Here is a 14,724-nt window from a genome sequence, read left to right as displayed (position 1 = left end):
TGGGAGACCCCATAAAGGAGCTAGTCATGGAACCATCTTTCTCTCTTGAGCCCATCTCTTGTTGTTTTTTGTTTTTTGAATAATAAATTTTATTAGTATTTTCCACACAACAAAATAACAGAAAATAACAATACACAAAACACAAAAACAAGCATGCAAAAAAACAACACAAATCCAAATCCTATAAGTTAGTAATATGAACACTAAAAAGAAAAAGAAATATTGACTTCCACCAATCCCACAGCACCTCCTTTACCTCTCATTGTGACTTCCTGTTTTCCTGATCATCTCTATCCTAGCATCTAGATATAAATCCCTCTTTCTTCTCCTTTCACTTCACAAGGTTATTCCAGACTCAGCCAGATTTCTGTCCTCGAACCTTGGCTTTTAAGGTATTCATTTAGGCACTCCCATTCCTTTTTCACTTCACTTTTTGGTGTTTGTCTTATTATACAGTGGCATAGCGTGGGGGGTGCAGGGGGGGACGGCCGCACCGGGCGCAACATCTGGGGGTTAGGGTTAGGGGGTGCAAATCCACGGGTTAGGGGGCGCAAATCCACGGGTTAGGGGGCGTAAATTACTTACCTTGCCCCGGGTGCTGACAACCCACGCTACGCCACTGTTATTACCGTATTTTTTGCTCTATAACACGCACCCGACCATAACACGCACGTAGTTTTTAGAGGAGGAAAATCCGTAGGCATGCCACCTATAGACATTCCCTCCATAACACGCACAGACATTTCCCCTTACTTTTTAGGAGGAAAAAAGTGAGTGTTATGGTGCAAAAAATACGGTATATCTGTCAATTTGGTTAATTCTAAATATTCTAAAGCTTACATCTCCTCTTGATGCCTTTTGCTGTGTGCTGGCTCTTACCTTTCTTGCCCTGATCTGACCACAGTGATCCATGTGACGGTCACCTCCAGGCTTGATTACTGTAATTCGCTCTATGTGGGGCTGCCGTTGAGACTGACCCAGAAACTCCAGTGGGTGCAGAATGCTGCAGCGAGACTCCTCACGGGGTCCTTGCCACAGGAGCACATTCATCCAGTGCTTTACCAGCTGCACTGGCTCCCGGTGGAGTACAGGGTCAGGGATAAATACGCTTCAGGATAAGTATTTTCAGGTTGCCCTCTGCAGCAACCCGGAAGTAACAGAGCACTTTAATTCCGGGTTTCGCTACTCACACATCTCGCACATTTGCAGACAGTCAAAATGATGTCACACGCATGTGCGGAAGCGCAGTTGCATCTTACGTTCTGTTCAGGATGCGAACGGGGCTCTGGAACAGATCCCGTTCGCATCCCGAGGTACTACTGTACACCTGGAAACTATCTCATAAGGCGACAGTCCCTTTGTCCTCTCTGGGCTGGAAGCCAAGACAGCATCTTTGGCTAAGCAGATGTTGCTTCTTCAATGCATGTAGACAAAGAGAAATGGCAGCCAGTCCTATGCTTTTGTTACCTGCACAGGTGAGGCCACGCCCACCTCTAGTCACATGCAGAGGAAGTCTGTCCCAGTCCAGAAGGAAACAGGAAGTTTACCTGCTGGCTGGACAAACATTCCTCCCCATGTGTAAACATGTTCACTCTAGGAAGGTTAGACTTGACTACTCTTGTGTTTCACATCCCACATTTCCAACTCTGCAGTTTTATGAGAGCCAGTGTGGTGTAGTGGTTAAGAGCGGTAGACTCATAATCTGGTGAACCAGGTTCGCTTCTCTGCTCCTCCACCTGCAGCTGCTGGGTGACCTTGGGCCAGTCACACTTCTCTGAAGTCTCTCAGCCCCACTCACCTCACAGAGTGTTTGTTGTGGGGGAGGAAGGGAAAGGAGAATGTTAGCCGCTTTGAGACTCCTGAAGGGGAGTGAAAGGCGGGATATCAAATCCAAACTCTTCTTCTTATGATTCTATAATTCTATATGATTATTTCAGTGGCCAAATACCCCAAAGAACCTGGGGATCTAGACAGACTGCCTCTTGACCTGCAGGTTCCGTAAGGAAATTTTCAAAAGCCTGGCTGCTAGATCAGGCCAGTGGCTGTTCTCACAGGGGCCAAATTGATGCCCCAAAGGGAAGCAGGATACGACCACAGGAACACTCTCATCTCCTCCAGTTTCCAGAAACTGCCATTCAGAAGTGTCGCACAGCATAGCCCTGTCCACAGTTCTTGGCATTTGCTGGATCCTTTCAGTGCTGACCGAAGCCAAAAATCCAGCTCGCTGACCGCACAACCTGCCCTTCCCCTCCGGCAAGGATAAACCATCACAAACACGGAGATGTCTTTGAGATGAAAAGGCCCCCGGAGCTCCCCCGCTACCGGATTTCCACTGATCGCAGCGTGGTTCCCCTGCTCCGGCAGCTTATGAATTATTCTCCTTCAGCCTCCAGAGGGGAGGATTTCAGAAGGTAAAACAGCAACTTTATCTGAGGCCGACTTCAAAGGCAGGAACTGGGCACCCAAAGCATTATGGATACTCGCTGCTCTCGTTCGCAGGCTGCTGCGGTCGGCGGAGCCAAGGTGAAATCGTGCACGGGGGGAAAGGGGAAAGCCGTATTTCGGTGGTGGGGAAACTTAGCCAGCGTGGGGCACCCACAGGTTCTGACTGTGTGACAGTTTTTTCACCAGTGACGGCTTCTGTGTCTCTAAGCAGAAAAACCTGACCTTCTGCTGATGGCAAGAAGGGGCAGGGGCTTTCCTCTAGGTTGCAAAAAGTGTCGCCTCGAATAAGATTCGGGACAGGTAAAAGAAGCAACCTGTTCATGCAGCACAGAGTTAAACTGTGGAACTCACTGCCACAGGAAGCAGTGTAGGAATGATCACTGGGTTGCAGAGCACACTCCCGCCCGCGGGCAGCCTCAGTTGTATGCACCATAGCTGTCAACCGTCCCTTATTTGGTGGGAAACTCCCTTATCCCAGCGCCATGTCCCGCTGCTGTCCCGGATTGATGATGTCCCTTAAATTTCCCGGGTTTCAAAGGAAGCAGCTCCTCTCCCTCCCTCCCTGCTGGCCGGCCAGGGAGGAGGGAGGCTCCAACTGTGTTGCTTGGCTGCGTTGCTCACCCAATAAGGAGTCTAAGAACGACTGGGGGGGTGGAGCTTGCATGCCTTCTGCCGATCAAATTGGCCACGTTGCCTGAGGACTCGCCTCTGCTCAGCGCTTCCCAGCGGAGAGGTGATGGTGGTTTTCCTTGCTGCATCCCCTTTGCTGGGTTGCTGCGCTGTGGGAACCACCGCTTGAGGCTTCGTTTGGCTGCTGGCTGGGCTTTCTGCCTTTGGCTCGGAGGGGCTCAGAAGTCTAACATACCTGTGCCCTGAAAATCCCTTATTTTGGCTGCTGATCCCTTATTTTCGAGGCTGCTGGTCCCTTGTTTTCAAATCTGTAAGTTGACAGCCATGGTCTGCACGTGTGACCTTGGGGTGTGGTGCACACTCCCCCTCACAGATAAGGCCACAGCTGTCTGAACATCTTGCCCTCTGTCTAACCTTTTGCGGTCTCAGTAGTCTGCCGTGTCCTGTCTGTGACCTTTGTCTCTGAGACCTTTCCCCTGTGCAAGGGGGAAATGACGGGGTGGAAACAGGTGCCAAAATAACTTTGTACCACCCCATGATATTGGGACCGGAAGATGTGTAAAGGTCACAGCCCAAAAATGTACCGTATTTTTCGCTCCATAAGGCGCACCGGACCACAGGGCACACCTAGTTTTTAGAGGGGGAAATCGGGGGGGGGGAATCCGCTTCTCCCAGAGCTGCTGGGGAAGCCCAGGTTCCCCCCGGCCCAGCCCCAAAGAGCAAAGAAGCCAAGACAATTTTCGCTGCAATTCGAACTACCGACCTTCTGATCGGCAAGTCCTAGGCGCTGTGGTTTAACCCACATCCCTTAGGTAGTCGGTCTCTAAGGTGCTACTAGACAATTTATTATTATTATTATTATTTCGATTATGTGAACAGCGTATCACATCAAATGCGACTCTATGAATGAAAAACAGAGATGCTATATAGGTACCTTTGTTATCCATGAATATCTTTCGGTAAAAGCATACACACACACACATATCTATCTATCTATATATATATATATCCTCTCCTAATGTCTAAATCCTCTCACTTATATGCTGCCTCTCCTCATTTAATTGCCAGAGATTTTGCCTGACACTCAACAAGAACTGTCACTTTAGGGAACCCCGCGATGCTCACCTGTAGACTAAGGTATCGTCCGAGGAGCTGTTGTATTGGATCTGGTACATCCGAATACCGGGCACATGCCACTGGGGGTACCAGCGGATCAGCACCGAGGAGGCCGACACCTCCGAGGCCGACACCCCCTTGTCCTGAGAGGCCCCCGTTTCGTTGGCGCCGGCGGGGAGGGCGCCCTTAGCCGGAGTCAAGATATCCGAGGGCCCTGCCACCTCGGGGAGTTTGGGGGCTGTGCCGTTGGCGAGGTGCGGCAAAGGGTTGACCACCAGCTCGATGGACGTGGTGGCCTCCCCGGCAGCGTTGGAGGCGATGCAGGTGAAGGCCCCGGTGTCCTGGACGGTGGCGATGAGCACCTCGAGCGTGCCGTTCTCGTAGGACGTCGTCCGAGAGGTGTTGGCCACCACTTTGCCTTCCGGCGAGACCCAGTGGATGGAGGGCTCGGGGTCACCCACACCGCGGCACCGGAGAATGGCCTCCTCGCCTTCCGTCACCACCAGCCGGCCGGTGTAGCGGGTAATGACCGGCGGCTCGCAGATGAACTCTTCCTCCGGGATGGTCCAGAAGTATTTCCCCAGCAGGTCCGGCGGAGAGGCGCAGGTCTCCAAGTCGTCCTCGCGGGTCAGCCTCCTCAGCCAAAGCAGCTCGCAGTTGCAGTGCAGAGGGTTGCCGCCGAAGCTGAGGACCAGGGAGGACAGAGGAGACCCCTTGGATTTGGCGTAGACGGGGATGCGAAGGAAGAGAGGGTCCGGGGGAATCTTCTTGAGCTTGTTGGACGTCATGTCCAAGCGGGCCAGCTTGAGAAGGTTCGTGAAGACCCCCTCGGGGACGTAGTCGATCAAGTTGTGGTCCAAGTTGAGGGAGTTGACGTTGTTGAGCCGGCGGATGGTGTCCCAAGGGACCTGTACCAGGTTATTGTAGGAGAGGTCCAGGTCTTCCAGGGTGCCGGCGAAGTCGTCGAAGGCTCCAGGAGAGATGTCCTGGAGTTGGTTGTTGCTGAGGATGAGGTGGCGCAGGTTGGGCAGCCCCTTCAGCTGCTCGGCGCCGATCAACAGCAGGCGGTTGTTGTCCAGGTGTAGTGCGCGGAGGCTGCGGAGGTCGGCGAAGGCGTAGGGCAGGATTTGGCTGATGGTGTTGCGGGAGAGGGTGAGGTGGACCAAGCTGGTCATGTTGGAGAAGTCCTTGCGGCGGACGACGGTGATGAAGTTGTCTGTCAGGCGCAGCTCCACCGTCCGCCGGTCGATGACGGTGGGCACAAAGAGGAGGCCGGTCCGGGTGCAGAGGATGGCCAGGGAGGGAGAGAGGTTCTGGCACATGCAGCGCTTGGGGCACAGCTGGGCACGGGCCAGGCTGGTGCTGAGCACCACCAGGACGCAGAGCAGGAGCCGCTCCATGTTGCTGCCGTCAGAGAGAGGAACTGCGGAGAAAACAAAGGGAGGGGAGAGGGGAGAAGTTAGAAGGAGTCATCACCATGGCAGCTCACAGGACTTTAGAAGGGAGGGAGCTCAGCTGGGTCACATTATTATTATTATTATTAATAATAATAATAATAATAATAATAATAATAATTTATTATTTATACCCTGCCCATTTGGCTGTGTTTCCCCAGCCACTCTGAGCGGCTCTCAACATAATATTAAAAACGATAAAACATCAGACATTAAAAGCTTCCCTAAACAGGGCTGCCTTCAGATGTCTTCTAAAAGTCAGACAGTTGTTTATTTCCTTGATGTCTGATGGGATGGCGTTCCACAAGGCGGGCACCACCACCGAGAAGGCCCTCTGCCTGGTTGTGGCGTTTGCCCACCTAGGTGTGTGACGTCATACTGGGGTCATAAGGAAAGGGTTAACTAATTGTAAAATGGCTAACCTATAGGAGCCCAAGGGGAGCAGTTGTTAAGAAGTCAGTCTGGAGTTAGAGAAGAGAAAGGGAGGATAAGCCTGTGGCTTGGGCTAGTTTGATGCGAGAGAGTGAGAGAATCTGTTAAGAGGAATCAGTCAAACAGTTGAGATAATCAGTCAGAAGGTATTAGGAAGGTATAGGCCGGTAAAGAAACTAAGGTTAAGAAACTGACAAGAAAATTATCTGAGAAACCATAAACTTGTTAATGCTTATAAAATAAACTTGTTTATTTGGTTTAATTTTAACAACTGTCTGGACTCAGTGTGTACCCAAGAGTAATGGGTTGGTGGCAGTGGTGGGATGCGAGCACAGGGATCAATAGACCGTCAAACGTCCGGGGACCCTGTGTGATTGCCATACTGGTTCCCTGCAACCTCACTTCTCTCAGTGAGGGAACCGCCAGTGTAGCAGGAACCCCCCCCCCATCATCCAGTTTGTACAAACTTCACACACACTCACACTCACACACTACATACGCCACACTTCTGTTATAAATTCATAGAAAAATCAACCATACATCGGATTTGCACTGTTCCATTTTTATTTTATTCCATATGACAAGGACTATCAAAAGGGGGTGGCTTGGTTCTGGTCAGCCATAATCCCTTCACCGTCTCAGCACATCCACAGAAGCCCTGCCCAGTTGCTATGCCAACCCTGATGATCCCAGACAGAAGACAATCAAGATCACAAAGAACTTGCATATGGGAGTGGATTCAGCATGGACTGAAACAAAGGACAATGATCAGATCTTCCCTCTGGGGGCAGGAAACTGCCAACTCCCCTTTGTCTCCTGGAAGTGGCTCATGGGGAGGGGGGAAGGGAGGAACCAGCCAGGTGACAAGACACTCAGGTTACCACCAACTCCTCCCTCAACCCCTCCTTTCTGTAATGTATGCATGATGTCTCTGGGGGTGGGCTTGACCTACAGGGTGGGAATTTCAAAACTTTTTATAAGGTCTTGCACACTATTCTTCTGGGTCTTTCCTCTCACCTGTAAGTGAGGGGAGCACCCTGTTGCAACAGTCAATAAAGGCCAAGCCTACAGGCTGCTGATTTGCTTCGATTTACTCTGGTTGGTGTCTTTACTTTTGTCCAAGGGAGCCCTCGGATTTTTCCGGTAACACCAGAAGGCCCTCAGTGCTGGACCTCAGTTTCTGGGCTTAACGATGGGGGTGGAGATGCTCCTTCAGTATTCCAGAGTTTTAGGGGTGGAAGGTTCCCCCAAGAATCATCTATTCCAACCTCCTGCAATGAATCGCAGCTATAGGTTCGCTTAAAGATGGCATCCAACCTCTGCTTAACAACCTGCAATGATTTGTAGAATCGTACGGTTGGAAGGGACCCCAAACGTCATCTAGTCGGACCCCTTTGCAATGTGGGAATCAAAGCCGAAGAACCGTATCCATCCAAGCTCTGCTTAAAAACCTCCAAATTGTTCTATATTATCCCAAAGGGGGGAGGTTTCTACACCAGCCAGAGGGACAGGGTTTTTTCTGTTGCTTAAATGTTACAGTAAAATGGGCCTCTCTTTGGAATGTCTGGCTTAGGCGGGTAAAAGATAAGAGCAAGGTTGAATGGGTGTTATTGTGGCCCCAGACGGGGGGGGGGGGGAGAGACTGAAGACAAGGAGGCGAGTTGAAAGGGAGGAGGGTAACGCAGGAGAACAAAGCCCCTCTTAATGCTATTAGTATAAATCACATAGAATCATAGAATAGAATCATAGAATCCTAGAGTTGGAAGAGACCCCAAGGGCCATCGAGTCCAACCCCCTGCCAAGCAGGAAACACCATCAGAGCACTCCTGACATATGGTTGTCAAGCCTCTGCTTAAAGACCTCCAAAGAAGGAGACTCCACCACACTCCTTGGCAGCAAATTCCACTGTCAAACAGCTCTTACTGTCAGGAAGTTCTTCCTAATGTTTAGGTGGAATCTTCTTTCTTGTCGTTTGGATCCATTGCTCCGTGTCCGCTTCTCTGGAGCAGCAGAAAACAACCTTTCTCCCTCCTCTATGTGACATCCTTTTATATATTTGAACATGGCTATCATATCACCCCTTAACCTCCTCTTCTCCAGGCTAAACATGCCCAGCTCCCTTAGCCGTTCCTCATAAGGCATCGTTTCCAGGCCTTTGACCATTTTGGTTGCCCTCCTCTGGACACGTTCCAGTTTGTCAGTGTCCTTCTTGAACTGTGGTGCCCAGAACTGGACACAATACTCCAGGTGAGGTCTGTTTTACATGTGAACATGTGTCAAGGTTCATAGGGTGGCGAGGCTGGTGCAGGAAGGAAAGGGGGGGCAAGCCCATGTAAGGACATAGGAAGTTGCCATAACTTTCGGTTTACAAGAAATCAGGTGGTTCACAAGAAATCAGGTGGTATTGTATTCTGCAAATCTATAAAAAGGGGGCGCACCCTGACTGGGTGTGCAGGTTGCGAACTTATCGCCCTGTACCCTTGTTCTGCATATATGCACTTCAAATAAAATCCTGTTAATAACCTGCAAGGATGTTTCGCCGCTTTGTGTGAATCTGTGTTCCGGGGACCCAATAGCAGATGTGGTTGGTCCTTCACAACTAATCATAGAATTGCACAGCTGAAAGGGACCCAAAGGCAATCTATTCAACCCACTGCAATGCAAGCAGCACAACTAATCACTATGAGGCCAAAAACTGGGAGCCTCTGAGTGGAAAATAGCCCCAAATCTTACACCGGGCGCTTGTTATCACTCACTCTGGAATTTAGCTATAAGGGATAATTTGAGGTTTCAGCAGGGACTAGAAAATGCATGCACTTTTTATACAATTGAATATAGAGTGAGGTCCTGATTTTCGAGCCAACACTCATCACAGCCTGGCAAAAATATTCCCCACTTGGCCTTTGTTATTTTAACTCATGAGCAACTGTACTCATCCTATATCCCTGTTGGACAGCTTTGTTTTTCATTTTCAAAATTCTCATCTGTTGTTATAACCCTTCTCTCTGTTTTATACACATTACAAAAGGAAACTTCAAAACTTTACCAAAAAAACATTTTAAAAGAGAGAAGAGCCCAGCTGGTTCATAGAGTTGGAAGGGATTCAAAGGGTCATCATTTATTATTTTTTTCCCTATTTATTATATTTGTATTCCAGCCTTCACCCACAGATCTCAGGGCAGTTTGCAGCAGCATAAAAATACAAGGTAAAAACACAAAATACAGAATCAGTTTCAAAAACGGCACTTTGAATTGGGCCTGGAAACTAATCGGCAGCCAGTGCGGTCAGGTCAGGATCGGTGCAATATGCTCAAACCGTCTTGACCTGGTGAACAGGGGCGCCGACTTATAAAAAATATTGGGGGGGCGGGGGCCCATACTGACTTATAAAAAATATTGGGGGGGCGGGGGCCCATACCGACTTATAAAAAATATTGGGGGGGCGGGGGCCCATACCGACTTATAAAAAATATTGGGGGGGCCCAAGACCTCCAAACCGCTGCTGCTGGGGGAACGAAAGGGGCGAGCCCCGGGCTGCCCCGACCTTAAGTGAACCTGTGAGGGCCCGCCCTTTGTGGCAGCCGATTGGCTGCCGCCGTGGGCGGTGAATATTAATGAGCTAGGGGGAATCCCCGCTTCTCGCGGGGCTGACGCCAGCCCCGCCAGATTGTTGATGGGTCGAGAGCCCGCAACCCCACCCCCTCTCTAGATCGGGAGTGGCTTTGTTTTAACTCATTACTGAATGTATTTTAAAAGGTAACTATCGTCAAACAAGGAAAATAAAAAATACCAACATAATTTTGTGATTTTAGAAAGCATAATATAACTAATAATTTTCTTAAATTATTGGGGGAGCGGAGCCCCCCCCAAACGAATTTTTGAGGGGGCTCGGGCCCCCTCAGGCCCCATGGAGTCGGCGCCTATGCTGGTGAGCAACCTGGCCGCTGAATTCTGCACCAGCTGAAGTTTCCGAACTGCCTTCAGGGGCAGTCCCATGTATAATGCATTGCAGTAATCTAACCAGAGCATGGACAACATAAGTTAAACTATCCCTGTCCAGATAGAGGCGCACCTGGGACACCAACCAAAGCTGATGGAAGGCCACTGAGCCTCAAGCAACAGCAAAGGGTCCAGGACAGGGGTCAACAAACTTACCGCACCTCGGGCCGGTGTCTCCAGCGCCGATTGCGCGGCGGGCCGGATGGTAGGGGAGCACGTGCCCAAATGCGTGCACATACGCTATTTCCGGCGCACTTCCGGGTCGGAGGAGCACTAGAAATAGCTTGTGCGCATGTGCACGGGCCTCCTCCGACCCGGATGTGCACCGGAAATAACGCCCGCGCATGCGCAAATAATGCTTGCGCATGCACACAAGCTATTTCCAGTGCTCCTCCGAACCGGAAGTGGGCAGCCGCACAGGGCAGCGCCGGTAAGAGCGGGCAGCGGGGGTCACTGTGAGCTGGATAAACGAGTCCCTTGGGCCTCATCCGGCCCACAGGCCTTAGTTTGGAGACCCCTGATCCCGGAGGACCCCCAAGCTAAGCACCTGCTCTTTCAGAAGGAGTGTGTAACCCCATCAAGAGCAGGCGAACTCCCATCCATGCGGTAGGGAAAGTTCTTCCTGATATTTACAGTGGTCCCTTGGTTCTCAAATGCCTTGGCACTCAAACAACTGCAAACCTGGAAGTAAGTGTTCCGGTTTGCAAACTTCTTTCGGAAGCCGAACGTGCTCCGTTTTGAGTGCCAAGCTTCTGTTTTGAGTGCCACACTTCCGTTTTGAGGGTTATGCTGAGCTCTGTCTGTTGCTATTTATTTTGCGGTTTTGTTCTGGCTGCTCTTTTTGTTTTTGTGATTGTGTGGAACCCAGTTTTATTGCTTTCGTTTTATGGATCAATGGTCTTGTTAGATAGTAAAATTCATATTAAATTGCTGTTTTAGGGGTTGTTTTTAAAAGCCTGGAACAGATTAATCCATTTTGCATTACTTTCTATGGGAAAGCGTGCCTTGGTTTTGGAATGCTTTGGTTTCGGAATGGACTTCTGGAACGGATTGTTTGAGAACCAAGGTACCGCTGTAGTCGGAACCTCGTTTCTTACTCCACCTTCCACGTGGCAGCCCTTCAGATATTTGAAGACGGCTGGACGTGGGTGGCGCTGTGGGTTAAACCACAGAGCCAAGGACTTGCCGATCAGGCGGTTCGAATCCCCACAATGGGGTGAGCTCTCGTTGCTCGGTCCCTGCTCCTGCCAACCTAGCAGTTCAAACGCATGTCAAAGTACAAGTAGATAAATAGGTACCACTCCAGCGGGAAGGTAAACGGCGTTTCTGTGCGCTGCTCTGGTTTGCCAAAAGCGGCTTAGTTATGCTAGCCACATGGCCCGGAAAAACTGTCTGCAGACAAATGTCGGCTCCCAGTGCCAGTAAAGCGAGATGAGCGCCGGAACCCGAGAGTTGGTCAGGGGCATAGCTGTCAACTTACAGATTTGAAAATAAGGGACCGGCAGCCTCGAAAATAAGGAATCAGCAGCCAAAATAAGGGATTTTCCAAGTACAGGTATGTTAGACTTCTGAGCCCCTCCAAGCCAAAGGCAGAAAGCCCAGCCAGCAGCCAAACGAAGCCTCAAGCGGTGGTTCCCACAGCGCAGCAACCCGGCAAAGGGGATGCAGCAAGGAAAACCACCGTCACCTCTCCGCTGGGAAGCGCTGAGCAAAGGCGAGTCCCCAGGCAAGGTGGCCGATTTGATTGGCACAAGGCATGCAAGCTCCACCCCCAGTCGTGCTTAGACTCCTTATTGGGTGAGCAACGCAGCCAAGCAACCCAGTTGGAGCCTCCCTCCTCTCTGGCCAGCAGGGAGGGAGGGAGAGGAGCTGCTTCCTTTAAACCCGGGAAATTTAAGGGACATCATCAATAAGGGACAGCAGCGGGACACGGCGCTGGGATAAGGGACTTTCCCGCCAAATAAGGGACGCTTGACAGCTATGGTCAGGGGTCCCTTTACCTTTACCTATCCCAGCCCTCTTCTGTCCCAGCCACACCCTGGAGCGTTCTGCATGCCAAGCAAGTGTTCCACTGTTTAGAAAGGCAGAGACGGGGCGGGGGAGGCGTCCCTGCACTTTCATCCCAGACATCCATTTAGCAGCTCTCTATTTCTCTTTCCCAAGAATCTGCGTAATCCTTTTCTAAAGCCATGGGAGCCAGAGGCCATCAACACATCTTGTCATAATGGAATCCCGTAACTTAATTACGTGTCGGGTAGAGAAATTCTTCTTTATGCCTGTCCTGAACCCGCCGTTGCTTCAGTTCTGCCGCGTGACCCTGAGGTCTAGCATTATCAAAGAGGGAGAGAGGAAAATTCCTTCTACTTTACAATTTACAATTCAACAAAGCTCTCATCTCCGGCTTTTTATATCTTTCCACACACACACACACAAACCTGACGCTTCCTCTAGCCTGCTTTTCTGAATTGCTAAATTGGATTTCAAGATTCACTCCTATTGACACGGCTCTCCATTCAAAACGTTTGTTTATCCCGCAACGCTCATTCCTCTCATCCCATCTGCAGGGCCTTGACATCATTGGCAACGCTTTTCAAACCAGCAAACAGCGGAGCGCAAACAGAGGCACGGAACAATCGCCAGGTGTGACCTTCGCCGATCGATTCCCCGACACACCTCTCTCGCAACACCCAGTGCAATTGTTCGGCTGCCTTCCCCGCCCACCATAAACTACTCCTTTGTGGAGCTCCCCAGTTAAGTGCTCCAATTTATAAACAGCTCAAATCAACAGGAGATGATGCTCCTTAGGCATGGGAGGGTGTGAGGCAGGAGGCCGACAGCAGGGGGAGCCAGAGTCAATGAGTGGAAGGGCCCCGTCATTCAGCCCGGACGCTGAGGTCCAGCGCTGAGGGCCTTCTGGCAGTTCCCTCATTGCGAGAAGTGGGGTTACAGGGAACCAGACGCAGGGCCTTCTCGGTGGTGGCGCCTGCCCTGTGGAACGCCGTCCCAGCAGATGTGAAGGAAATAAGTTTAAAAGACATCTGAAGGCAGCCCTGTTCAGGGAAGTTTTTAATATTTAATGCTGTATTGTTTTAGAACTTGATTGGAAGCCAGCCAGAGTGGCTGGGAAAACCCAGGTGGGCGGGTATAAATAATAAATATTATTATTATTATTATTATTATTATTATATTATTATTATTATTATTATTATTATTATTATTATTATTATTATTAACATTAGAGCCAAGGCTCCATAATAAATAATAATAATAAATTTTATTTATACCCCACCCTCCCTGGCCAGAGATGGGCTCAGGGCGGCTAATATCAGTAAAATTACAGTAAAAAACATAATAGGGTGAAAAACCAATTTAAAATACAGGTTAAAATGCAATTTAAAATGCAGCCTCATTTTAAAAGTAGACCATAAACCAAAACCCTAAGGGGAGGGAAACATAAGGGTCAGAATGAGTCCAAACCAAAGGCCAGAAAGAACAGCTCTGTCTTGCAGGCCCTGCGGAAAGATGGCTAGTCCCGCAAGGCCCTAGTCTCCTGTGACAGAGCGTTCCACCAAGTCGGGGCCAGTACTGAAAAGGCCCTGGCCCTAGTTGAGACCAATCTAACCACCTTGCGACTTGGAACCTCCAAAATGTTGTCATTTGTGGGCCTTAAGGTCCTCCGCGGGGCATACAATCAAGTCCAGCGTCCTGTTCTCCGGGTGGTGAAATACCGCTAATGTCAGGGACTGGCTGGATGATGAAGAGGGGATGGAGGACACAGAAGATGATGACTTAGATCCCGGGTCGTGGGTGTTGGGGACATAGCAGAGCAGTCTGGGGAAGGAATGAGCTAGGATCATAAATCGTAGAGTTAGAGGGGACCCCTGGGGTCATCTAGTCCAACCCGCTGCAATGCAGGAATCTCAGCTAACGCATCCATGACTGATGGCCATCCGATCTCTGCTTTAAAATCTCCAAAGAAGGAGAGTCCCCCACTTCCCAAGGGAGTCCATTCCACTGCCAAACAGCTGGGAGGTGCTAGAAGCAAGGGGACTGAGCGATGGGGGCGGGAGGGGGGCGTTTCAGGAGAAGGAGAGTCTTCTAGAACAGGTCTAGAAGCTGAGAGTCACAGTGGTGTTAGAATTCCTTCTCCGTGATTGCAGTCATGGGATTGTTGTCTATCACATGACGGTGTATGTTTTGACTCCACCGAGTGGGAAGTGACGGACACAGGATATTTGTGTTTCTGTGTTCCATGAAGTGGGACTATTGTCCTTTGTTCTTTTTCTCTTTGCTGTCTGATGCTAGAGAGAGAGGGACCCATGTTGCAGTGCTCCGTGAGTGTTTAAATTGATGCTTTTGAATTCTGGTGCTGGAGGAGTCTCGAGAGTCCCATGGACTGCAAGAAGATCGAACCTCTCCATTCTGAAGGAAATCAGCCCTGAGTGCTCACTGGAAGGACAGATCCTGAAGCTGAGGCTCCAAGACTTCGGCCACCTCATGAGAAGAGAAGACTCCCTGGAAAAGACCCTGATGTGGGGAAAGATGGAGGGCCCAAGGAGAAGGGGACGACAGAGGACAAGATGGTGGGACAGTGTTCTCAAAGCTACCAGCCTGAGTTTGACCAAACTGCGGGAGGCAGTGGAAGACA

At 50.2% G+C, this 14,724-nt stretch overlaps 1 protein-coding gene across 1 annotated transcript in view; it reads right to left on the bottom strand.

Annotated features, from left to right (window-relative positions):
- Positions 1-14,724, bottom strand: part of LOC309375981 (leucine-rich repeat and fibronectin type III domain-containing protein 1-like protein) — a 64,019-nt gene that overhangs the window by 19,676 nt on the left and 29,619 nt on the right. Inside the window, exon 2 of the mRNA XM_081922073.1 lies at positions 4,201-5,614. Within this exon, the coding sequence (XP_081778199.1) occupies positions 4,201-5,591 (1,391 nt within the window). The 5' untranslated portion in view covers positions 5,592-5,614. The remainder of the gene's footprint in view (positions 1-4,200; positions 5,615-14,724) is intronic.

This window comes from Podarcis melisellensis (genome assembly GCF_964234715.1).
Source record: "Podarcis melisellensis genome assembly, chromosome: 8".
NCBI lineage: Eukaryota > Metazoa > Chordata > Lepidosauria > Squamata > Lacertidae > Podarcis > Podarcis melisellensis.
This window is presented reverse-complemented; position numbering and strand designations above follow the sequence as displayed.